We start from the raw sequence: 26,886 nt of genomic DNA, 5'->3' as shown, positions 1-26,886 counted from the left end.
TGAACCAACTCTAAAGTATAAAAATGGGAGAGGGAAATGGACAAGAAAAGGGAGCTTGAGTGCCTACCACCCACCACTCTCTGCCTGAAACTCACACTGCATGAGATGCTCTTAACACACACAACGCAGGAGGTGCCGTTCACTCCCTCCATATGGCAGATGAAGACAGCAAGCAAGGCCTGGAACAGAGAGGTTAGGAGAACTGTCCAGAGCCACACAGCTGTACACGGGTAGAACTAAATGCAAATCCTGCTGTGTCCAACTGCAATGCCCGGCTTTTCCCACAGCTCATGGATCTTGGACTCTGTCCCTGCTCATAAATGATCAATGACCACACCAATGAAAAATTGATTTAGGAAGCCATTAGTATCCTAAAACCAATCGTGAGGGCTCCAGCTGGGTTTACCCTTTCCTCCACCACCTACCCCCCCTTCCCATGCCACTTTCCCCTCGGAGGGCCACTCTGCCTTCACCCACAGTCACTTCACCTCCAGCTGTCTGTCCTAGTAGGCTCCTCTCTATGGAAGGAGTGGAGTAAGTGAATGATATTCACATTTGTATAACAAAATCTTGGGCCCAAGTAGTGAAGTGGAAGTGTTAGTCACTCAGTCATGTCTAACTCTTTGCGACCCCATGGACTGTAGCCCACCAGGCTCCTCTGTCCATGGAATTCTCCAGGCAAGAATACTGGGATGAGTTGCCATTTCCTTCTCTAAGGGATCTTCCCAACCAAGGGATTGAACCCTGGTCTCCTGCATTGTAGGCAGACTCTTTACCATCTGAATCATGAGGGAAGCCCTTGGGCCAAAGTAACAACTTTCTAATAGTGACATTTTAGGACTTAGAGAGTACCTAATGAAGGTTGTTTCTAAAACACAAAGGCTTTTAGGGAATCCTGAAATCATCCCTTAGGGTCAACTGCCTTATAAAATCAGTCTTGAATTTAATATTCTCCAAACACCTTAGGCCAAAACACCTCCCCCACACCACCCCCAACACACATGACTCAGGCCAGTTACACACAATACTGCTGCTGCTAAGACGTTTCAGTCGTGTCCGACTCTGCGACCCCATAGACGGCAGCCCACCAGGCTCCCCCATCCCTGGGATTCTCCAGGCAAGAACACTGGAGTGGGTTGCCATTTCCTTCTCCAATGCATGAAAGTGAAAAGTGAAAGTGAAGTCTCTCAGTCATATCCGACTCTTAGCAACCCTATGGACTGCAGCCTACCAGCTCCTCCGTCCATGGGAGTCTCCAGGCAAGAGTGATGGAGTGGGGTGCCATTGCCTTCTCCAACACACAATACTACGGTGACTTAATTAAGGGACATTATCATTCCCTGGATTCTTATCAACTTTGACCTTTAAAATGGATGTCATTGCTGATGCTGCCTGGTCAACAGCACCCATGCCTCACTCAGAAAAGTTTGGAAGAAAAGAAGAACAGGAAGGACGGATAAAAGGAAATCTGTGGTCACTCCAGGCCACTCCTCACTACATGCCTTAGCTCTGCGGGAATCCATCAAACCAGCCTCTAATTAAGGAAGAACAGCTCTAGGCAGGTGCAGATCAACATGCATGAACCTGGGCTACTCGACCGAAGACCTATTCTTGGGACTAGAAACTTAGCGATGTGTTCTATTCCTGATCACCATTTGGTGATCATGACTTCATTCCTTAAATGAAACGTAGGAAGTGTGAAGCAGGTTTCAGGGTCTGCAGACTGCATTCTGAGTTCTGTGTTTCAGGAGTACCATTCTGGTAGCATAAGGCAGAGACATGACAGAGTGATTTCTTACTTATTTGTAAGTGTTCATAGACCATCCTCACTGCTAGATAAATGAAGCACAGAACCCTCTTGGAACAGTTTTCAGGATTCTCATCTGATTAAGGTAAGGAGGGGTATATTCTTTAAAGCCATGTATACCATGAACTGCTTCTCCAAAGAGAAAAAGGACAAGCCCAAAGTCAACACGATAGGAATTACATGGCTCGATAGAGGGGACATTGGGAGGTGACCTCATAAGGCGTGCACGACACACGAGGGCCGTGACAAGCTGTTTTCTCATCTCCGTAGAAAGCAAAATGTGGAAGTGAGTTCAAGCTGCAGCCGCCAGGATTTTAGATTTAGTACAAAGAATTTCCTGTCCGTGTCCTTCCCCATCTCCCCTCAGTCAAGGCTGTCTTTGAAGGGAGACAGATGGTAAGGAGCTCAAGACAGAAGCAGCAGCCAGCAGTGTCTGCTGTGACTCAAGCAACCGCATACCACAGCAGACTCGTTCCACAGTTCACACCAGCAAACCCATCCAGAGTCAAGAATGTTTTACCAGGTACTAAGCGGCAAAATGGTATTTTGATGACATTTCAGGTACCTGGTCATTGCCGAGCTAGACATGTCAGTGCTATGGCTCCCCTGAGGCCCCTGTTGGTCTGTTTGAGAACGAAAAAATAAGGGACCATTGGCACCCAGAGTTCTCACTTCGGTCTAGGCTCCAAACTCCAGCTCTCATTCAAGAGGGCCCTGGAGGCCAATTCGGTCGAAGGGCCAAAGTATGGATCCACATCTGTTTAAGGATGGTTCCAAGATTCCAAGGGCTCCTCCATGTCAATCCTTGGAGGGTCCACAGAGCAGCTTCAAGGGATTCTCCAGGGCTGACAAAAGCCCTCAAGAAGTCTGAGTTCAGAGCTAGGTACCTGGGGTCAGCTTGGTCCACCCGTGTGCAGGGCTCATTTATCACAGTGGACAGGGCGCCATCCCCACCTCCGCACTCTGGCATGTATCTGGGCATCAGATCCTGACCACATACTCAGTACTCACGTAAATGACTGATGGATTGACAAAAAGACGTTCAGGTTGGATGAATGAGATCAGCCAAGAGTCCCCCCGAGGACCAGGAAGAAGCAAGTAAGTAGAGACATATGAAGGAATGTACACGCTACACGAAGGCACAATTTAGTTTCTGGCACCTGCTGACAAAAGGGAATTCAGGACCCAGATTGTCCAACATTCTGGAGGTTTTTCTAAGAAGCTAGAAATCCTGGATTTTATGTGAAATTTCTCCATTTTATACTAGCTCAGTTAAGTGTAAAAAAAAAAAAACACTATATGAAGAAGCACATATACACCCACACAACCACACACACACACACACACCAGCTGGCCAGACTCAGTCCATTGGCTGCCAGTTGATGACCTCTATCTTAACTCCAGGAGCAACCATTTATTTGCTGATCCTGACAACTTCCCAATGTCCTATTTCACTTCTGAGACTCCCGTGGGAGTCTGGATCCATCCAAAAGAGCTCTAAGTCAAGATGAAGGCTAAAGTCTGGAGAAGAACCAGGCCTAACCCAGACCCTGAAGGCTTAAGGTACAGATCTGCTCAAGGACTCATCTCCCACCTCCAAAATTCCCTCTCTCTCACAAGAGACCCAGTGGCTGTGAAAAAACTGGCCTGGGCTCCAAGGAAGTAGAGAGGATCCATCTGGATCTGGGGAGGGAAGTGTAAGGTGTCCCCTAGGCTTCAGTTACTCGTACAACCAATAACTTCCACATGCTCAGCTCCCAACTAACCATCCCAGACCAAGTCCCCACTGCCTATGTGAGAGGTGCATGTGAATTCCAAAATGAACACATTCAAGATTCTTGGTTCAGGCACACCACCCATCCTTCAGGGTACAGGCCTATCCACAAGGGCTGGAAATAAATGTTTCTAGAAAGAGAGCTCTACCAAAGGCAATTTCTCAGAATAAGAGAAGGAAAGCTCAGAATCCATTAATACAATCAATCAAGGGTAAGACTGACCCAAAAATGGCACCATTCATGGAGAAATGCTTAAGACTATGATTCAGAATAGTAAGTGAATCTTTCTGGATCCAAAGTGTTGTTTTTGTGTGTTTGTTTTGGTTATATTCTCCAGACAAGCAAAAAGAGAAAGGAAGGTAGACGGATGGCAGATGCGAGGAAGACGTTGTGAAGCCCCCCACTGACATAGCTTCCCAACTTGATGGACTTTAGCCAAATCTGCTACACCACAGTGTTGGCGCACAGAGTTCAACAAACATCAGAGGAATAAATGAAAAACTCTAAGCTGGATTTACAGCCAACCTGCCATCTATAAACAAAACAGTAGCTGACAAGCATGCTCAAATTCTTTCATTTCTGTGACAGCACTGGATGGAGCTGCCACTCACAGAATCATCATCAATAATGAGGCTATACCCCACAGCCGAGGTGGAAAATCCAACTGGTAAAGCACTGAATAGGTAGAACCCAGTATGTTCTGAAGCAGTAATACTTACTGAGAGAAATGACTCAGACAATAGCAGTTTGATTTGACTTGAAAATCAAATCTGAAAAATCTCTTTAGTTCTCAAAACTCACGATATATACTACACAATTTATAGATTGATGTTAAATAACCACAGTGGACAATGATGAAAATATCAATGATTGGACAGTGATGAAAAAGGACCTATATGTTTCTCCTCAGCTGATAAGTTACAAATCACGCATAATTTTTATCTCATCTGGTTAAATGTATACAAGAGCTTTCCCTGGATTTGAAGGATGAGGGACAAAAGTGGTCCTTATGAACATCTGAGTCCAATCAATTTAAGAAAGTAGATATTGTTGTTTAGTTATTAAGTAGTATCTGACTCTTTGCAACCACATGGACCATAGCCCACCAGGCTCCTCTGTCCATGAGATTTCCCAGGCAAGAATACTGGAGTGGGTTGCCATTTCCTTCTCCAGGGGATCTTCCCAACCCCTGGGATCAAATCCACGTCTCCCACATTGGCAGGTGGATTCTTTACCACTGAGCCACCAGGGAAGCCAGGAGTCAGAAAATCAAACTCTCGGGTTTATTACTTCTGAGGTTGCCCTGGAGAAGGCGGATCTAGAGTGTGACTACCATGGAGCTTTGTGTATCCCCTCCCTCTCCAGTTCTAAACCCTCAGGTGGACACAACTGAGCCTGCAGAGTAGATCAGCTCAGGATCACTGCCTCACAGTGGGGGGCGAGAGCAGCAACCCTGGCCTCCACCCAGCACACCCCCTCCACCACCACAGGCAAGCAGGAGTGAAAGTGAAGCAGCCTTCCTGCAAGATGAACTCCAAGAGACCAATGTGACTATCTCTGCTAATCCATAAATGTCTCCGCATGGAGAAAGTAGAGCCGTGGAGGCTGGGCTGTCACCACTCACCCTTCCAATCAGCTTATGTCCAGCAGGGGAGCGAGCACAGGATAAGGAGCATGGGGAGGGGACAGTGGAAGTTCCCAAGCATCCCCAGGGGCTTGTTCCCTCACCCCACTGGACATGACCATCAATCTGAGGTCAAGTGTGGCTGCCTTTTCAGAGTGAGGGTCCAGGCCGCTTCCCCCTCATTCAGAGCTTCCCCCAGTACTAATCACTCTCCCACCATGTACCCTCCTGGGGTCATAGGTGGGGAGTCCCCCCAGCGCCCCCACTACCAGAAAGCTCTGAAAAGAGGAAGCCTCATTCTTCAACCAACCCCAAAGCCAAGTTGACCTATAGCCTGAAAATCCACCTCTGGCCTTTTTTATTTCAATCTCAAATTTTGTCCAAGTTCATGGGATCCAAAACAGCCCACAGGATTTAAACAATGAGATGAAATGACAGCACAGAGATACTCTGAAGATACAATACCAAGTTCCAAAGTACCTTCTATCACAAAAGGCCTGGGGAAAGTGTAAAGTCCAAGAGTGAAGGCTTCTCAGCCTCGTGGCTTAAATGAGATGGAAAGAGTTGAAGTCCACACTGCTCTCCTCCCTTTCTTCTCATCTTGTTTAGCCTCAGCCCAAAGAGATTCATTCAAATGCCCAGAGGGAGTCAGGGTTCTCTCAACTGCCATCTCTGCCATCTTTCACTGGAATTGGTGGCGATTAGGTAGCTCAGTGGGTAAAGAATCTGCCTGCAGTGCAGGAGACACAGAAGATGTGGGTTCGATCCCTTGGTCGGGAAGATCCCCTGGAGAAGAAAATGGCTACCCACTCCAGTATTCTTGCCTGGGAAATCCCATGAACAGAGGAGCCTGGTGGGCCACAGTCCACACTGTCTCAAAGAGTCAGACACGACTCGGTGACTGAGCACACACGTGCAGCGCTTCAGGATTCCTTGGAGTAAAAATAATTGAATCCAAAATCTCTCTAGAGAGACTACATTTCTGTAGAGTTCCAAGACTCTAAAAAAAAAAAAAAAAAAATCTCTGCACAGCAGGGAACCCAAAATGCACTGTGTGAAGGACACATTATTTTTTTACCCAGTGAAGCCTCCCCCAGTTCTTCTGGTGACAGACCTCTGTCCCTGTGACCCCAGCCAGCCCCGAAGTCTTCACAGGAAATGTTCTCATTGGAGCCGGACCCTGGCCACTGCCTTAGCCTCTGGCTGGAACTGTGGGTGACCAGCTCTTACTATCCCATGGAGAAGAGACCAGAGATAGAGAGAAAGAGTCTAGGGCTCCCTCAGACCAGCTCAGCCACTGCCCTTCCCAATGTGCAGTTCCACAAGCCAACGGACTCTGGGATTTAAATTAGTTCAAGTTGGGCTTTCGCCACTTGCAGTCAGAACCTAATGGATTAAGAGCCTATTAATCAAAATCTTATATGGAAGTCAAAAATAACTTTCTGAAGCTACCCCAGCAGCCAGTACATTTAGTCACAAAAGGCTGCCAGTGGAGACACGCCCAAAGACATGAAGGCAAATACCAGCCAGGAATGGCTGCCATTCTCAGCTAAGAGCTCCCTGCAGCCCACCCAGTCCGGCAGGGGGGGCGGAGGAGTAGGAGGGGACAACTCTGGTTACGGAGAAAACCCCCAAAAGAATGTTAAGAGCTTGTGAAATAAACCGGTCCCTAAAAACCCCAAAATGGTAAAATTATTTCTTAAGTATACCAAGGATTGCTCTTTAATGCACAAAAGCCTTCATGTTTATGTAAGTCTCCCTACTGCTTCTTTGTTTGAAATTCAATTCTGACTTTCCACTGGAAACCGCCAAATAGTTCCCAGACTCTGAAATGAAGAAAACACAAATTTCAGTGTAACCACGAATGTTTGACCAAAAATCTCATCGATATGCCAAGAAAGGTTATGATGTACTGAAATGCAGTGTAGCTTGGGGGAAGAAGCAACATGATCTACAAATCTGACTATGATTCTGAGGAAGATTGGAAAAATCCAACAATTATCCATAAGATCCCAAATAGCACAGGAATATCCATCCAGAAATGCAGAAATATCCAGATGGTTGGTAATGTGTGGGCAAAACACCGAGATGACTGAGTTTTAAATAATTTTTCAAATGAATGTTGGAATTCTATTTGCCAAATAGTTGTGAACCTTCCCTTCAGAAAACAAAAAACGGAGCGGGGGTGTACATGGTGTTTTGCAACTGTGGGAAGTAAGACCAATGCTGGTAAAATGGACAGATGGTTGACTGAGCTTTCCACCTGGAAAGTTGGGGCTGGGTAGATGGAGTCTGGGTATTAAAATAATGGCCTAGCTCCTCTTCTGACATTTCACGCTAGGCATGGGGTTCCATTAAAGTGTCCCCTACAGTTGGCATGGTTTTCGAGGGAGAGCTGCAATAAAAAGTGAAACCAAACTCTAGGCCATTAGAGTCTTTAAACTTAAAAACACTCCAGGGAACTAAAGAGCTCTGCCAACAGAACCTCTGACGCCCCCTCGGGAACCACACAATGCCGGCCTCCTGCAGAGAGAAACACCGAGGCAAGCAGATGTCCCAAGTCCCTCGGGAAATCAAGGGCGTCCGAGGGTCTCCAGACTTTAAGCTCGGTTCACGGTCTTCAAAACCCAGTGGACTTCTCCAGGTCATGGTGACCTACTGGATTCCACACCATGCCCTCAAATATGGCAAATATGTCCCATCATAGTTACCTGGTGAGGGTGTAGATGGAGAAGCTAGGAGATGCCAAATGACCCAGACAACTTTTGTGTTTGTCTGAAGCCTCTGGCCGGGTTTCCTAATGACCAGAGGGGCCAGCCGTGTCCTGCTACTCATCTCGCCCGTGGCCTCTGCTAAACCTGAGACCCCAGACCCTTTGGGCATTTTCTAGTATTTTGATAACAACAATGCATCGTTTTATTCAGACTAAAAGGCTAAACTCACACGCATACATGCCACTGTGCTTATAAGGGCATGAGATGGTCACTGCATACAATTGTGAATCACATTTTTTCTCCATCAGCTCAAAGAAGTGAAGCCTCCAAATCTCAAAATTCGAGTCACTGGCTAATCCTTAAGTAAGAGTCTGTCTATGTCCTTTTCCACCCGCTCTGGACAGTCGGTGCCAAGGGCATCCATCCCTGTGCAAACGTCCTCCACGCTGGACCAGCTTCAGGAGGCCTTGTGTCATGGACAGAGCAGATCCTCACACTCGGCTTTGGGAAACTATTCCCCTCGGGGGCTGAATGCAAGCTGGTTGTGCTCGAGGCTGCCAGTGTGGGCACTTGAGGACTTCTCAGGGGAAGAGCCCGATGTCACACTGGCAGGGCTTTCTCCTTGGTCCCCAACCTCCCACCCAAGGCCACTTGCACCCTTGACACAGCCACAGTCCTCTGATGCTGGTAAACAAGGGCTGTCATTCAAGCACTCTCTTATCACCTCAACGGTTAACAGCTCCCAGTGGACAAAGTTTGCTTAGAATGTTCTAGATTCTTGGTTGTTTGTATTTGGAGGAAAACTGGAGTGACGAGAGAAAGCGAGAATATTTTTGCTAATCTAGTTTAACCTCATTTTATTCCCCTCCATTATCTTCTTTCTTTCTCCCCCTTCCCCCGCCCCACTACCACCTTGGGGAATATCAAAAGAGCAGAAAAACACAAAAAAGTGAAGCAGCAAAGAATTCTGCTTCAAGACAAACAGCAAGTGGCAAAACTAAAGTCAAATACTCAAGCCCAACGGACACTCTTAAAATGAATCTGCCTTTGCCCTCAAGATGTTTTCTGAGATGTTTTAAATTGAATTTTTTACTAGTCCCAGGCAAGCCAAGTTTCCCAGCTAATTAAGAACAGTTTAGCAGTCTGCACTGAATTCAGAAACTGCTGCCCAGACATTGTGGGTTGGGTACCAAGGAGCCATGCCGAGCTTCTTCCTCTCTCACCATCTTCTACAGCAGAGGTGAGGGTACAAAATATTCATGACCCTTCAGCTTCCCTTGTAGCCAGGGGTGGCCACGTGGTCAACTCCAGGCAATGACACTTAAGAGGAAGTTACTGCTGCCACTTCCAGGAAAGCATTAAAAAAAAAGGGGGGGTCAAGACCTGCTGTCATGTGCTTTCGCCTTCTGTATCTTCCTCCATTAATCCCGCCTTGGTATATCAATACCTGGAGATACCTGGAGATGCAGCAGCCGTCTTGCGGCATCAATCAAGTGACAAGTCTGAGAATGACGACCTGGCCTGCAGCGGCAGAGTGAAAATACTGGGTCCCTGTGAGCCTCTCTGCCCCTGAGTTTATTGGTGAGTAAGATAAACGATTCCTTAAACTGCTTAGCCACTGCTCACCAGATATCATGTTTTTAGCAGCCCGATTCATTGCTCCTTGATAACATCCTATCTGGGTCCATAAAAACAAGTCACTTTTTTCTCTTAATTTCTAAATGAAAACTTCTTTTTTTTAACTTTAATTTCTTCCTGTTTGTTGTTTTTAAGGGATCCACTCCAGGAATTTGATTTTGACAATGTCAATGCTTTATTTGTCAGAATGCCACCAACTTGAGTAAAGACACTGATGCAACCAGAAATTAGAGTGAACTGAACCAGCAGAGCTGGCAGAACTTGATCATTAGTAGTTAAGGTTTTATAGCCCCTGGCCATTTTATTCAGGAAGCAATGTAAGCAAAAGCTACTGTTTCAAGACAAAAACAAGAATGTTTCCCCATCGAAACCACCAACTTTCCAGAATGGTTTGATGGTGGTAGTTTAGTTGCTCAGTCATGTCCCCTTACAGGGACGATGCCATGTGTGTAATGAAAGTAAAAGTTTGGTCACTCAGTCGTATCTGACTCTTTGCGACCCTGTGGACTGTAGCCCACCAGGCTCCTCTGACCATGGGATTTCCCAGGCAAGAATACTGGAGTGGGTTGCCATTTCCTTCTCTAGGGGATCTTCCTGACCCAGGGATCGAACTGACCTCTGGAACCAGTGTCCTCTGCATTGTTGGTGGATTCTTTACCGCTGAGCCACCAGGGAAGCCCCCAGAAAGGTTTAGGGAAATGAAGTTGGAGGAATTCCATAGATACACTTATTTATGACAAACATAAGAAAACAAAGGACCCTGAAAAGAAAATGCCTAAGTAAGAGAAGGGAATAACAGGACTCCTGCCTGCTCTTGACCAGCAGCAGAAACCCAGAAACCAGTCCTTCTCGGGTTTTTGTGGGATCTTTTTCACATTCTTCAAATTCAGTTCGCGGCTGAGAAATAGTTTCTTAAAGAATAATCATTGTTTGCTGGTCCAGCTTAAATTCAGCCTACTACGAACTGCTTGACACACCAGCCAAAAAAAACTCCTTGAAAATTCATTCCTTGTCCCAAAATGTGAAAGTCATTGTCTAACTATGTTAAATACTTGGGCATTACTGTCGCTAAAATCACCACTCATCTTACTCAGAGCTCCCTAAAAAGTACCCTTAGAAGAGAAGCCAAGAAAATGCTATGGAGAGGAAGGTATAAAACAGGGTTACTGAGGCTGACAGTTCCGGAAGCCAGCCGCACAGATCCAGTGACAACCCAGATGGCTGAGGATAATCACTTTTTAAAATATATTTTCACATTTAAAATCTTTTAATATTTCAGATAATAGCTTACTGGTTATGAATGGGTTTAGAGGGAAATAAACTAGCAGTGGAGATGCAAACATTCGCAACACAGCCAATAAGCAAGCAGTTCAAGCACTGCAGTGGGACCGTTGGTGAAAAGGGAAAACCAGAGTCAGCAGTAAAGGAGAAAGGCGAGGAACACGTGTCACATGCCCACTGAGGCCAGCCATTGCATTTACTTCTGCAACAGATATTTGCTGAGTACCTACTATGTGTCAGATTCTGAGCTCTGCACTGGGGATCCACAGGTGGTTAAAAAGAGTTCGTACACACAGGCTAAGTCACTTAAGTCGTGTCAGAGTCTTTGCAACCCCATGGACTGTAACCCACCAGGCTCCTTTGTCCTTGGCATCTCCCAGGCAAGAACACTGGAGTGGGTTGTCATTTCCTCCCCTCAATCCCAACTCAGGGATCAAGCCCATGTCTTCTGTTTGGCAGATGGATTCTTCCCCACTCAGCCACCTGGGGAGCCCGCATGATGCAACTAGAGAAAGCCCACCACACCATAACAAAGACCCAGCACCACCAAAAACAAAAACGAAAGAACTGAGTCTTAGAGAGTTGAGTGACTTGCCAAGGGCACACAGCTACGAAGTGACAGTGGTCACAGCCAGGCCACTGTCTGTGGCCTGAAACCACAGACCATGTTCTGCCTACTACGTCTGGTTGCCTCTCAGCCCTGACTGTAGCTACAAGGAATAAATGGAGTCCTGGAGAGAAATCAGAGCCAAAGGTATGAGACTGAAAGTCATCAGTGGAAGCTGAATTCACGGGGACACGGGAGCTCATGGCACTGAGCGAGCTTTTGTCAGTGTCAGGAGGACTTCATGCTGCTGAATCCTCGTTCCTGGTCCTGGACTTACCCTTCTTCCAGCCACATGAATGATGCTCCTCCTGAAAGCACCTCTCCTGTCCTCCAACCCCACAATTTCCCACCTTCTAGGGCACCCTGCTCCCTGGTTTATCTTCCCCATCGCCAGTCTCCTTTCTCAGCTCCTCCGTCTTTGCCAGGACTCAAACATTCAAGTGCTTCCAAGCCCATGAATGATGCTCCTCCTGAAAGCACCTCTCCTGTCCTCCAACCCCACAATTTTCTGCCTTCTAGGACACCCTGCTCCCTGGTTTCTCTTCCCCATCGCCAGTCTCCTTTCTCAGCTCCTCCCTCTTTGCCAGGACTCAAACGTTCAAGTGCTTCCAAGCCCCGCTCTGGACCACTCTCTTCTCTGCGTGCACTTCCGGGGCCTTCTCAGTTAGCACATCGAGTCCCAGGATTGAAAACTCCATTCACATGCTGATGGTTCCCGAATGGCTTTTCCTCTGAGCACCAGGGTTTTTCAACCGTCTACTTAGCATCTCTGATGGAACCCAAAGAACACTGATGTCTAAAAGGCGACTCAAAGTTGTTTTAAATCTGAAATATTAGTGATAAAATAGAGAACCAGGATTCAGGTTGCATCGTGGCAGACATGGGTAGAGAGATTTTCAAGAAGAAGCGAATATCCATCAGTGTCAAGTAAAGGCAGAGAAGAGCCCATTTTTCTCCACTGGTAAATAGGACATGCCCACCCTATTCAAGTACTTTCCAGGTGGTGCTAGTGGTAAAGAATCCACCTGCCAATGTGGGAGATGCAAGAGATGCCGGTTCAATCCCTGGGTTGGGAAGATCCCCTGGAGTAGGAAATGGCAACCCACTCCAGTATTCTTGCCTGAAAAATTCCATAGGCAGAGGAGCCTAGCAGGCTACAGTCCGTGCGGCTGCAAAGAGTCAGACATGACTGAGTACAACTATATATATTCCCTATTCAAAGCCCCAAACCAAGCAAATATGCCACTGAAGCTTCACTCTGCAAACATTAAACTTAATTTCATCCTTTGCTACGGCTACCCTCAAAGGATTTATGTGAGAATAAAATGTGAAAGAAGATCATAAAGCACTCAACAATATGAGATACAGGAAGAAGAGCCACAGGATTGATGTCACCAATTTCAACCCAAAAGAAAATGACCCGGCAGGATTCCCAGTACCTGGGCTCTGGGCCAGTGCTCCCTCCTCACAGAGCGTCAATGGGCCTTGGGTTTTCACCTTCCTCATTCTTGGGAATTAATTCACAGAATGTACTTACTAGAATTTTTAAATCTTGAGAGTTAAGAGGAAAGTTGGGTCATCTAATCCCATTTCCCCTATTCAGTCTGCCTATCAGTGATGTGTCTAAAATAGTCTTCAACCCTTGCCATGACTAGATGGTTCTCCCCAGTCAAACCCCAACACGTTCCCCCACCTTCAAAGGTGCTTGCATGCTCAGTCGCTCAGTCATGTCTGACTCTTTGTGACCCTATGGACCATGGGATTCTCCAGGCAAGAACACTGGAGCGGGTTGTCATTTCCTCCTCCAGGGGAACTTCCTGACCCAGGGATCAAACCCACATCTCCTGCACTGGCAGGCAGATTTTTTTACCACTGACCCAACTGGGAAGCCCACCTTCAAAGGTAAACAGCTCTGAATGTGTCGATTGGGTGGCATGGGATTACTAACCAAGGCACTGGCCTGGGATACAAGAGAAGCAATCACAGATAGGCACGAAAAACAGAGGTGTTCAGTCTCCTGAGGGCAGCACCCTGTTGGCATCTGAGAAGAGGAACAAGGGCATCCGACAGGAAACACCAGTTGAGTGCGACAAACAATATACATTATCAAGGGTCAGAAAGTCCTCCCCAGGCTGGGATGACTGGAGAACAAAGTGTGGTCTCAGTGCTCTCCACAGCTTGAATTCTAAGAGGACATTTAATCTCTTAAATGTTTGCCCACCTGATGCAAAGAGCTGACTCATTTGAAAATACCCCAATGCTGGGAAAGATTGAAGGCAGGAGGAAAAGGGGACTACAGAGGAGCAGATGGTTGGATGGCATCACTGACTCAATGGACATTGAGTTTGAGTAAACTCCTGGAGTTGGCGATGGACAGGGAGGCCTGGCATGCTGCAGTCCATGGGGTCACAAAGAGTCGGACACGAATGAGTGACTGAACTGAACTGAATCTCTTAAAATTTTCATCCAGTCTGCCCTTTATCCCTCAGAATGTTCCTGAGTTGTTCCCTGCAACGAAAACTCATTACTACTTCAGAGCATCAGTGGACCCTGTGGAACTCACCCCAGAGACCTCTCACAGGATCTCTGAGACAAAAGAGAGACACACAACATGCTCAGACAATAGCCGTGTCTCATCTCCCAGAGGTCTTCCTTCCTGGGTATTAGAGTCAAAGTGTCGTCATGACAACTCTAAGACAGGATCAGCCCAGGTCTCAGGCAGGGAGCATCATATTCTCTGTCCCTCTTTTCTCTTCCCTTTCACTGTGGTTTGCGTCGATATCCATAGGTACATTTGTGGATTCTGAGAGTTATTCAACATAAGAAGATGCTTCAACCCTTCCAGTCTATTAGAAAATAATCTAAAGAAATTGTTGGGTAGGGTAGTGAAGTGAAGTCAAAGTCGCTCAGTCGTGTCCAACTCTTTTCGACCCCATGGACTATACAGTCCGTGGAATTCTCCAGGCCAGAATACTGGGGTGGGTAGCCTTTCCCTTCTCCAGGGGATCTTCCCAACCCAGGGATCGAACCCAAGTCTCCCTCATTGCAGGCAGATTCTTTACCAGCTGAGCCACCAGGGAAGCCCATAGAAAATGGTACTAAAAGCAGCAGGGCCGGGGGTGGTTACAGCAGAAAGAGAACATGGTGCCTTTCTGTGACACAAAGAATGTCAGGGAGTCAGACATGCTGGGAAAGCCAGGCTGCCACCTAGACATCTCCACTAGGGAACACAACCTAGATAAAAGACAGTCACACATCCCAACTTTTACTACACAAAAATCATGCAGACTGCATCAACTTCGAAGTGCACCCACCAGGCCAAGTCCTCGGACAAATTCGGTGGTTCCCCTTGTCAACCTTCCCTGGTGGCTCAGGTGGTAAGGCATCTACCAGCAATGTGGGAGACCCAGGTTCGATACCTGGGTTGGGAAGATCCCCTGGAGAAGGAAATGGCAACCCACTCCAGTACCCTTGCCTGGAAAATCCCATGGACAGAGGAGCCTGGTAGGCTCCCTGGTAGTCCATGGGGTCTCAAAGAGTCCGACACAACTGAGTGACTTCACTCACATGTCAATCTTACAATTCTAGGTACATCAGTGTAAAAACATTCACAACTTAACACTCTCTGGCAGGTGGAAGTTGTTAGAAAGTACTAGGTGATCTTATATTGCTACTGATCACATTTGATGCCATTATTTATTGTTACAGCAATTCCAGCTCCTTTAATAAGTCTTTATAGCCTGTGCCTTAGAGCCGAGCAGAGTTACTTGTCCATAGGAGACCTGAGTGAGGGAGTGAAAGTCACTCTGTCGTGTCCAATTCTTTAAGACCCCATGGACTGTAGCCCACCAGGCTCCTCTGTCCGTGGAATTCTCCAGGCAAGAATACTGGAGTGGGTTGCCATTTCCATCTCAGGGGACTTCCCTGAGTTAACTGTTTAATCACTTACTTTATGAATGAAGGCTGTAGCCAGGCTGGATCTATGAATGCGGCTCACTGAATGTGTGTAGGTGTTTGAAGCTCTGGGTTGACAGTTCAGCACACAATGCAACACAGTGACTCGTGTCTGCCCACATCTCCGCTCCAGGCCAGCGCTGGAGGCTGTGTGAATTCTTTCACCTACTGAAAAGGAATCGTGTTGGTATGTAGGCATACCACACATCGTGGGTTGAACTGTGTTCTCCAGAAAGATACGTTGGGTCCTAACACCCAGGACCTGTGGATGGGATTTAGAAACAGGTTTTTGTAGATGTGATCACATTAAGATGAAATCATGCTTGACTAGGGTTGGCCTTGATTCCATATGACTAATATCCTCATTAGACGACACACAGGGAAAATGCCATGTGACAAGAGAGACAGATGGAGTGATGCGTCCACAAGCCAGAAAACACCAAGGATTTTGGAAATCTCCAGAAGCTAAGGAAAGGAAGGATTCTTCCCTAGAGCCTTCAGAAAGAGTACCACCTTGCCCTGCAGATCTCAGATTTCTACTCTCCAGACCTATGGAAAAATAAACTTCTGTTGTTTAAAGGGCCATGCAGATTGTGGCCCCTTGTCCTGGCAGCCCTGGGAAATGAGTGTATCTACCATGTAAAAGACCCTGATGCCGGGAAAGATTGAAGGCAGGAGGAGAAGGGGACAACAGAGGATGAGACGGTTGGATGCCATCACCAAATCAATAGACTTGCGTTTGAGCAAGCTCCAGGAGATGGTGAAAGACAGGGAGGCCTGGTGTGCTGCAGTCCATGGGGTCGCAAAGAGTTGGGCACCACTTAGTGACTAAACAACAACAACCATGTAAATAAAGTTCTTCACTCTCACCACAGGTGGGACTTCCAACACAAGCCAACACTCCTCAAAACCCACTGGTTCAGGTGAGAGGGATGCACGTACCTGCCCCACACCCACCAGCCTACACACCAAGCTGGCGTCAGGTCAACACACACAAAAAGCAGAAGCAGTGACAGACTTTATTTTCCTGGATTCCAAAATCACTGCAGATGGTGACTGTAGCCACGGAATTCAAAGACGCTTGCTCCTTGGAAGAAAAGTATGACCGACCTAGACAGCATATTAAACAGCAGAGACATCACTTTACTGACAAAGGTTCATAGAGTCAAAGCCATGGTTTTCCCAGTAGTCATGTACAGATGTGAGAGTTGGACTATAAAGAAGGCTGAGCACCAAAGAACTGATGCTTTCGTACTGTGGTATCGGAGAAGACTCCTGAGAGTCCCTGTTGACAGCAAGGAGATCAAACCAGTCTATCCTAAAGGAAATCAATCCTGAATATTCACTGGAAGGACTAGGAAATGAGTATACCTACCATGTAAAAGACCCTGATGCTGGGAAAGATTGAAGGCAGGACGAGAAGGGGGCGACAGAGGATGAGATGGTTGCATGGCATCACCAGCATAGGAGTTTGAGCAAAGTACGGGAGATGGTGAAGGACAGGGAAGCCAGATGTGCTGCACTCCATGGGGTTGCAAAGAGTCGGACACGACTTAGCGACTAAACAACAAATGTCATATGTAATTACTGCCAAAGAAAGCACACCCGATCATTCAATGAATATTCACTAAGCACCCCTACTTCCAGACAGCATTCGAGGCAATGGGGAGACTTCAGTGAACAAAACTGACCTAACATCATATGATCATGGAGCTTTGGTTCCAGAGGAGGAAGACAGGCAATTACCACCACACACGTGAAATACACACACTCTCAGGTAGAGACAGAGGTTATGGAGAAAAATAAAGCTGGGATAAGAAGCGGTGCAGGGTAGGGGTAGGATTACACTGTTAAATGGTGGGGCGTGGTCAGATGAGACCTCGTGAGAAGATGATATCCCATAAAGAACCTGAAGACAATGAGGGATATCCCGTAAGTGTTTATGGACAGTTGTTCAGGCCAATGGAACAGCAAGTGCAAAGGCCCTGGGGCTGGGAGGTACCCAGCACACACAGAGCCAGCAAGGAGGCTCGGGGATGGATGCTGAAGGTGAGGGAGGGCCTGCTGTGGAAGATGATTATGTGCAGCCTCAAAAACTTGCTCGGGATTGGTTTTCTGTCCGAGAGAGACAGAAGGTTATGTGACTTCATGCATCATGAGAACCACTGTGCTGGGGGGGTTGAAAACAGAGTGTAGGGGGAGAGGGCAGGAGCAGGGGAACCAGTGAGAAGGCTACTGCAGTAATCCGGGTACGATGGCATGGACCAGGGTGGGCGTGGCCCTTCCCTGCCATGCCAGATTCCTCACCAGAGTATCCAAGGACACACAGAAAATATGGGCAAACTAACTGCTGTGATCTCAAGCAGAAAGGGCTAACATACACTTTTTAAAAACAGGCTTTTGCCAATCTCAAAAGGTTACGTATACAAGTCCATTGATATGATGTGACTTCTTTTTTCTTGGTCATGCCACTCAGTATGCACACAGTTAGGGATCTCAGTTCCCCAACAAGGGATTAGACGCCCCAGAACTCCCTGCAGTGGAAGCATGGAGCCTTCATCACTGGACTGTCAGGAAAGTCCCTGATATGACATTCTTGAAACAACAAAATTACAAAGATGGAGAACGGATTGGTGGTGGCCAAGAAGGGGGTGAAGAAGGGAGGCGGGCATGGCTGCCAAAGAGGAGTGGGAGGGGTCCTTCTGATGGACCGTTCTGTATCTCGGCTATGTTGGTTGCACAGGCTACACGTGTGGAGAAATTACACACACACACACACACACACAGAAAAGCACATGACGCTGGGGCGAGCTGGATAAAGTCGACACATGGCACCAACATCAGCTGCCCACCCAGGGCAGTGCGCTGCGGCCCTGCAAGATGTTACCTGGGGGAGAAACCAGGGGATGGTCACTGGCTCTCTGCATCACTTCTTACAACTGCAAAGAGAATCTACAACTCCCTGAAAATAAAAACTTCTAAAAACCATTAAAAAAAAAAAAAGAATCTTTGACACCTATAATGTCATCCAAAGCCCTATTGTAATCTGCCATAAAGCACAAGAAAAACAAACAGAATGAAGCAGTAAGCATAGATTGCATGTAAGATATGAGTTTACGAAATATAGGTGAAACTCACAGTTTGTTTTAATTATACACTATGAGTGAACAAGAAGTAGATTGTGAGAAAAATGTGACTTCATAAGATTTATTAAGAATAATAGGTTATCTCCCTTTAAAACATGCTGCAGATGGAACATATGAACAAGATGGAACAAGAATAGCACTTACAGACAGATAAGGATGGAAAGTCATTAGGCATGAGCATGCAAACTCTGAACTGACAGTCACCCCCTAAACTGACCACCCACTGGTGACACTGGGTACAGTCCTGTTCAGCCCTAACATTTTTGTCTAGGGCAACGATCCCTTAAAGCTTTCTTTAAACTGACCCACCGCGAGCACAATAAACCCCCCACCCCCTTTACCCCCACACCCCCACCCTGCACCCACCCACCCCTGCCCCAGCTTCAGTGGAACAGCCTCACCTCCGCCCTCCACGTGCTAGGTGGGAGCCGTGGGTGACAACCACACAACCAGGCCATCGCCAGTGTGGACAGGCTGAGCCGTCTCAGCAGAGGATTTTATTTTTATAAAACTCTACGAGGATGAGGTGGTACTACCCTCAGGAGATGGTGCTGGCCGCTTTCCCCTCTGTTGCCCCAGAGAACCTGTCAGTGTTAACAGGCGCCCTGGCCTGGTTCAGACAGCAGCTCGGGGGGCCCAGGTGCCCCGGCCACCCTCACCTGACCTGGCCTGGGCTGGGGTTGTTCCTCTGAGCTCCCAGGAAGGCCACACGTGCCCCCTCAGCTCTCCGACCTCTTTGGCCCTGCCCAGCCCTGGAAAGTCCAGCTGTGGTGAGTGTTGGTGGGACTGCATGGGCAGACAAATGCGGAGTCATCTCAAATTAGGAGCCATGGTTGCAGAGCTGCTCGGATTGCTTATCATGATGCTAACTGGTTCCAACCACAGCATGGGGGCGCAGGGACCCACTGTCCACCCTTTTCCCACAAGCCACACAGGTGCATCCGCAATCCACGTTCGCTGGCTGGGACCAACCATCTGGCCACGTAAATCGACCTTCTAACCCTAAAATGCATCTTTAAAAGCAGAGACATTACTTTGCCAACAAAGGTCTGTCTAGTGAAAGCTAGGGTGTTTCCAGTAGTCATGTATAGATGTGAGAGTTGGACTATAAAGACAGCTGAGTGCCAAAGAATTGATGCTTTTGAACTATAGTGTTGGAGAAGACTCTTGAGAGTCCCTTGGATTGCAAGGAGATCCAACCAGCCAATCCTAAAGGAAATCAGTCCTGAATATTCATTGGACGCACTGATGCTGAAGCTGAAATTCCGATACTTTGGCCACCTGATGCAAAGAGCCGACTCATTGGAAAAGACCCTGATGCTGAGAAAGATTGAAGGCAGGAGGAGAAGGGGACAACAGAGGATGAGATGGCTGGATGGCATCACTGACTCAGTGGACATGAGTTTGAGTGAACTCTGGGAGTTGATGATGGACAGGGAGGCCTGGCGGGCTGTGGTCCATGGGATCGCTAAGAGTCGGACATGACTGAGTGACTGAACTGAACTGAACTGAGTTATTTTGGGGCACTTATTAAACCCATCTTAGGATTTGCATCAGTGTCCCTGAATACAAAAAGAATCCACAGAGCATGGAGGGGGGTGGATATTGAGAGAGACAGTTTCACTAAAACTCACTCAAAAATGACCTCCAGCACCCAGAAGGCAGGCACCACCCCATGGGGTCCCCGGTCCTCACCCATCCTCCAGCTGCTGCGGCTCTGGCTGGAACCCGCAGATTCCAGGGGTACCCCAGCAGCTACAAAGGGCTGCTGACCTCAGCTTTAGGTGTAGGTTTCAAGTTCTTTCTCACCAGCAGTCAGGTGAAAATTGATAACTTGCAGACATCACAATGAGTGATGTGTCCTTCCCAGCTTAATATCTGAAGGAAGCTCCAGTGAGTAGCAGAAATGAAGAAAAAAAAAAAAAAGTGAAACACTAAGGGAAAACCAAAGCAAGTAACTGAACGTGTGTTCTGTAAAGCCCCCCAACCACTGGGGCCGCAAAGCGAGGGGCCAGCGGGCAGCGCCGCGCAGCGGGAAGGCCCGGAGCGCCCTCTAAGGGCCGTGGGCCGCAAACACGGCCGCGCGCCAGGCCGGGAGCCGAAAAGCGAAGAAACTGGGAGGAAAAAAATGTCTTCCACATGATGTCACCTAATACTCAGGGCCACAAAAATTCCTTATTCAAAATTTCTAAATTTTAACCATCTGATCCATCCTGGAGAACTTTCCTTAATAAGATGATAATAGTAACACAATTCCCCCAAATTAAATTAAATCCACCTTCTTTGTAACTAAAACAAGGATAAAAAATATATAGAAAAATATATATAGAAAAAAATAAAAAATATGTATAAAAAATAAAAGATTAAAAAAAAGGGAAAGACAAGTATAACATCTTAGAAGGAAAAAAGGATGCTGGCCATGTGTTTAACCAGTATCTCCCTGATTCCAAATGCTCTAATGTTGTCTACTAAAATAATGAAATATCCATCCCCACCCCCCAGTTACCCAGTCCTCCCCAAAGGCAGCCAAGTTTTCAACTTCAGGTGTATCCTAACATAAATATTCTATGGCTAAACATCTGATTACATATACATATATATTCTTTTCTTTATCTTTATATATTTAAATACTGACCCCCATATTTTCTAACTGAAATGAAACCTTCTGATAAGAAGTTTTATTGTAACTCAAGAAACTCCCAAATTCCAAAGGGACCAGTAAAAAGGATCTGCTTCTTATCAGCAAAGTCATGGAGACTTTCCTGAAATCTCTGCATCTAATCACCTCCCCCCACTCTCACCCCATGCAGTAGCAGAATAATGCCCCCCAAAATGTGCATGTCCTAATCCCCAGAACCTGTGAATGCATGACCTCACACAGAAAAATCAACTTTGCACATGTGATTAAGTTAAGGACCATCCAATGTAATCACAAGAGTCTCTATGAGCGAAAGAGGGAGAAGGAAGGTCAGAGAAGGTGATGCGTGGATACAAGCAGAGTGAGGTCATTGCTGGAGAGGCCACCAGCTGAGGATGTCAGCATCTCTAGAAGCTGGAAAGGGTGAGAAATGCATTTTCCCTCAAGCACCGAGAAGGAACACGACCCTTGATTTTAGCCCAGTGAGGCCCATTTCAGACTTCTAACCTCCAGAACTATAACAAATGTGTGTTATTTAAAGCCACTAAGTTTGCGGTAACTTGTTACAACAGCAAAAGGAAACTAATACACCCCTCCACTCCTCATCTCCAACCAGGCCAGTTTTGGGGGAATGGGCCCTTAGGTCTTAAACAGAGCTAGGGATGGTCTTGGTAAGATGGTACCCTGGAACTGACCGGTGATAACTTTCCAGGGACACAAGTTATCGCTCTGCAATTCTATCACAACCTCTAAACACTACTAGTGAATTCTGTGCTCAGTTGACAAAAAACAAACAGTTTTTTTCATCTGAGGAGAGGGAGTCCAATGCACAAGATAAAAAGAGAGGGGAAGCTCACCCCCTCCTTTCAGAGGACAGAAGGAGGAGGGAAACCTAAGAGCTGCATGGAGCCTGGGCCACAGGAGAGCCTATGAGGGCTTCTAGGGGAGAAGGAATCTATTTACTTGGTCTAATGGGGATTGACTAACTAGCCTGAGGTCACAGGGCAGGTGAAGGGTGATAGCGTGGAGACAAACCCACACACCTTGATTTGAGCCTACTTCCTTTCTATACACCAGTTGTCATCAAACTTCCTGTTCTCAGATTCCTTTCTATGCTTAAATTAATGAGGATCTCACAGAGGTTATGTTTATGTCTACTTACTGGAAATTAAATCTTGGAAGAGGTTAATCTACATACCTATTGATGCACCCCACTCCAGTACTCTTGCCTGGAAAATCCCATGGATGGAGGAGCCTGGTAGGCTGCAGTCCATGGGGTCGCTACAAGTCAGACACAACTGAGTGACTTCACTTTTACTTTTTACTTTCATACATTGGAGAAGGAAATGGCAACCCACCCCAGTGTTCTTGCTTGGAGAATCCCAGAGACGGGGGAGCCATCTCTGGGGTCGCACAGAGTTGGACACGACTGAAGCGACTTAGTAGTAGTAGTAGTAGTTGTATTGATTCATGTTGAAATAGCAATAGTAAACCATTACAAGCTGTCATAGCAAACTGGATTTTATAATAAACTGTTTTCCAAAACAAAAAGAAATAATGAGAAGAATGGCATTTGGGGCATTTTGGCAAGTCTCTTTCATGGAGGACAGAAGGATCTCCTATCCAGTTGTAACCTATTGCAGTATATTGTTTTCACTGGAGTCCCCTAAAAACATCAGGCCTCATACAGATATTGGAAAAGTACTTCAATAGCCTTACAGATAAGTTTGGAAAGTCTTTGATACTACACCAAAACTCATCAAGTAGTAGTTCCTTAAAGGTTACCTGCAGTGTACAATCTGAAACCATATAAAGAATTTCTCACATTTTGTTACACTAAAAACCCACTGGGGTATTTTGAACTTTGATGGATCTTTTAGCCAGGCAAGTTTTCATAACACTGTGCAGCAGTCACCTGGATTTACCAGCTCGCTGGGCTGTGTAGAGCATCTAAACGCTGATACATTTTATAACACAGTATTCCAAAATCATTTACATCACCACCTATCTTGTTAGAAAATTGTCTAAATAGTGGGACACATTCAAGCTTAGGATGTTGGCGGTGACTTGGCAAAATTCTAATTTTCACTTGACAGCTTAAATTTTCTCACTGGCATGAGCAGTTATTCTACCAGAAGCAGCAGCCTACCTTTGTTCATTTTATGAGATGTCTGCCAAATACCTAAGTCAAAATAACGGGTTTGTTCACAGCCGTTCTTTCTAGTCAAGGTGGTGTTCCGTAAAAAAGAGCAGCTAGTTCAGCTCACACCTCACACCATCACACAGCTGCTTTCCTGCACAATTACCAAAGAACTTCCCTGGTAGCTCAGACAGTAAAGAATCCGCCTGTAGTGCAGGAGATATGGGTTCGATCCCTGGTCAGGAAGATCCCCTGGAGAAGAGAATGGCTACCCACTCCTTGGGTAGCCTGGAAAACCCTGTGGGCAGAGGAGCCTGGCGGGCTACAGTCCATGGGGTCGAAAAGAGTCAGACATGACTGAGCGACTAACACTTCCACTTCACTGCTGAACATGGGCTGTCAGAAGAAGTACTAATCATGCCTTTCCCATTTCTTCACACAGCATATTAAAAAGACATGCATACAAGGGTAGAGATTTGGTCAAATCTACCACTTTCATTCTTGCACCAAGGACATTCTTCATTGAAACTAGCATATCCTTTCTTCAAAAGTCTGAAAGATACAATGAGCCTGAGTTCATGAGGGCACCAATGCCAAGATTCACCCTAAAGCACCACCAGTTTTCCCACTAAACTTTTGTACTGTCTCCACAGATACTAACACTGTGAAAAGGCAAATAGTATCTTAGTATTACTTTGAAAATCGCTTTGACCTTGAGGATTCCCTGAAAGAGTCTTCAAGCTTTAAAGAAACATAAATCACCCCAAACCACCCTAAGATAACCATTATAAACATACGACAGTGTGTGTGTGTGTGTGTGTGTGTGTTCTTATATGGTTTCTAGAAAACTGTCTTATCAGACTGACAAGTGCAATCATAATTTTAATGGTTGGGTTGTATTTTATTGTAGGGAGGGCGGAGGGGGTGAAAGGCATCACTTGCTTTTTTTGTTTTACATTTTAACTGACCATCAAGATGAAGGGTTTATTTAGGTCTTCAGCATGCCCTGCAAATCATCTCTGCTTTAAAGAAAATTCCTCTGAGCTGTGGTGGGTCCACCACTAGGAATCTGTCTCTGGGGGATTTCATTACAGGGATTCTGGTCCCAAAGGTCTGGGGACTAGGAGAGGCTCTGACTCAAGAAGCTTGCTAAGCCTGTGCATCGGTTGAGCCAGAGAGGAAGCAGTGTGTCCACAGCCCTGCTATAACACCCAGAGTACAAGTCTGGGGCAGTGACTGTAGCTATCACAGCAAGACAGACTGGAAGCCTTCCGGAGAAGCAGATGAAATACATTTTGTGACCCCGATTTCTTCCCCAGCATGGGGGAGCTTTCGGCAGGTTCCGTCTGTTCCTTTCTTTCTGTCATTTAAAGGCAGAGGATATGCTTATCAAAATATGCTTGTCCTTCTTTGTCTGCTTCTAGTCTGGTCATCATTTTCCTGCAAATCCCACGTCAACACAGTAGAGAGAAGTGCCAGCAAGCGTTCCAGCTCCAACATTCCACAGCTCAGTGATTTACAGAGCAGAAGGCAAGAGAAGCAGCAGCACGGAACACAGCTGGGTCCCGGGAGCAATCGCAAGCCACCCAGACCTCAGACCCACTCAAATGTAACCCATCAAGCAGGTGGCAGTGCAGTCTAGCAGGTCCAAGGCATGGCACCGGCCCCAGTTTCAGTCTGCTTTCTGATAAAAAAAACTTTCTCAACATTCAGAGAATTTTAATTTAGAGGGGGAAAAAAAGCCATGGGTTGTAGGTGAAAGGTTTTAGAAGTCTTATTATTGATAAAAATACTATAAAAAATATTCAGACAATGCTTTCCTAGAAGTAGCTAACAGAGAGGAAAAAACCCACAGCTGGAATAGCCTTTTATGAACAAGTGGCATCTCAGCACTTGGCATAATCCTGAAGCAAGCGTTACACATGAGGCACCCACCGAAAAGAGTCACCAAGCAGTGTGGCCCTTTCCCCCTTTCACTTGTAGTAAGAGGGCACTCGAGACCCGAAATAGTCTCACAAAGCAAGTAGCCCTCCTTGGAATCGCGTCTGAATTTTTTATAACCCAGCTGGGAGTGAACAGTATCAACAAAAATGTCCATTTCTTGGATTCCTACAAACCGATGACATAAATAAAATCCACACAGTGTCGTGTGAAAATGCCTGCACAGGAGGTGGAAACAAAGACCACCAACGGCTTGGGGATGAAAACCCTTGTCTCTGTCTCTGCAGGAAACCTGCGAGAAATGTGAACACAGCGCGCTTGCATTTTCGGAAAAGCAGTTGCTCACCTTTCAGCCCCCCACCCCGTGCCCAGCCTCGGCCTTAGGGGAAGGGTGAGGTCCTCCCGAACCGACTCCCGGCTTCCCCTCTCTCCTCTCAAGACAGAAGTCCTCTCCCAGCTCCAAAGTTCCCACCAAGATGCACCCTAAGAGTCGGGCTTCTCCTTGGGCACCGAGGTACCCGACCGCCCCGCGGCGGCTCACGGCTCTCCCCGCGCGCTCGTGGACGTGTCCTGCCTGTCCGCCTCCCTCTGGTCTCCCGGGAACCGTCCACCACACACCAGACATCCGTGCCTCGGGGCAGGTGAACAAGAGGAAAAGAAGGATGCCCCCGGGGGGAAATTCTGGGCGAAGGAAAGCATCGCCCTCACTCCCACCGCAGCGCCGAAAGGTCACTTTTCTTTTCCTCCCGCGCCCCCCACTTTTTTTTTTTTTCCCCCAGGCTTTTCTTTGCCTGAATGTTCCTGGGATGTCCGATTCCGGGCATTCGACGGCAAAATTGAAACCGAGGAAACTGAGGTCCCCTGAGGCTAACCGTGTCCCTGCGCTCGCCTCCCGCGCGCGAGGCACCGAATACCGGGACCCCCTCGTCCCCAGTCGCCCCTCCACGCCGCGACTCGCGAACGATGAGGACGCACAGGTTAGGGACCCGACATGCAGCCAGTACAGAGCAGGGAGGGCGGCGGTGCCCGGAGCGACAGGCGGTCGAGGGGCGCACGGAAAGTGGACAGAGAGGCGCAAAGAGCCCGGCGCCCGAGCCCGGGACTGCGCGTACCTGGAGCAGCCCCCGCCGGGGAGACGACGGGCAGCAGCGCAGCTAGGAGCAGCAGCGCCGCCCAGGGCAGCGGGCGCCGCGCGCGATGGGACGCCCGGACCTCGGGGGCCATCGCGAGCCCCGGGGTGCGCGGCCGACTGGGCCAGGCGGCGGGCGGGAGGGCGGGCAGGCGCTGGGCGAGAGTCCGGGAGTGCGGAGGGGGTGCCGTCGGGTCCCCGCCGTCGGTATGCGTCTGAGCGCTCTGCGCCGCGCCCGCGCGCCCCTGGCCCCTCGCCGAGAGCTTCCGGCCCCGCGCCCCGGCCGCCGCGCTCCGCACTGAGGCCGCCGGCCGCCGGCCGCGCCTTTTAGCCGCGCGCTGGCTCCCCCTGCCGGCGCGAGGGCGGCGTGGGTGGGGGCCCGAGGCGGGCGGGGCGCGGGGCCGGGGCTCCGGGTGCCCGAGAGCGGCGGAAAACCTCTGGGCGGGTCTGAAAACGCGGGATTGGGGGGCGCCCCGGGCGTCTAATCTTATC

The 26,886-nt window shown here is 47.7% G+C and overlaps 1 protein-coding gene across 1 annotated transcript in view; it reads right to left on the bottom strand.

Moving 5' to 3' along the window:
- Positions 1 to 26,685, bottom strand: part of FNDC1 (fibronectin type III domain containing 1) — a 111,466-nt gene extending 84,781 nt beyond the window's left edge. Inside the window, exon 1 of the mRNA XM_070796467.1 lies at positions 26,378 to 26,685. Within this exon, the coding sequence (XP_070652568.1) occupies positions 26,378 to 26,489 (112 nt within the window). The 5' untranslated portion in view covers positions 26,490 to 26,685. The remainder of the gene's footprint in view (positions 1 to 26,377) is intronic.
- Between the last annotated feature and the right edge of the window lie 201 nt (positions 26,686 to 26,886).

This window comes from Bos indicus, chromosome 9 (assembly GCF_029378745.1).
Source record: "Bos indicus isolate NIAB-ARS_2022 breed Sahiwal x Tharparkar chromosome 9, NIAB-ARS_B.indTharparkar_mat_pri_1.0, whole genome shotgun sequence".
In the NCBI taxonomy this organism is placed as follows: Eukaryota; Metazoa; Chordata; class Mammalia; order Artiodactyla; family Bovidae; genus Bos; species Bos indicus.
This window is presented reverse-complemented; position numbering and strand designations above follow the sequence as displayed.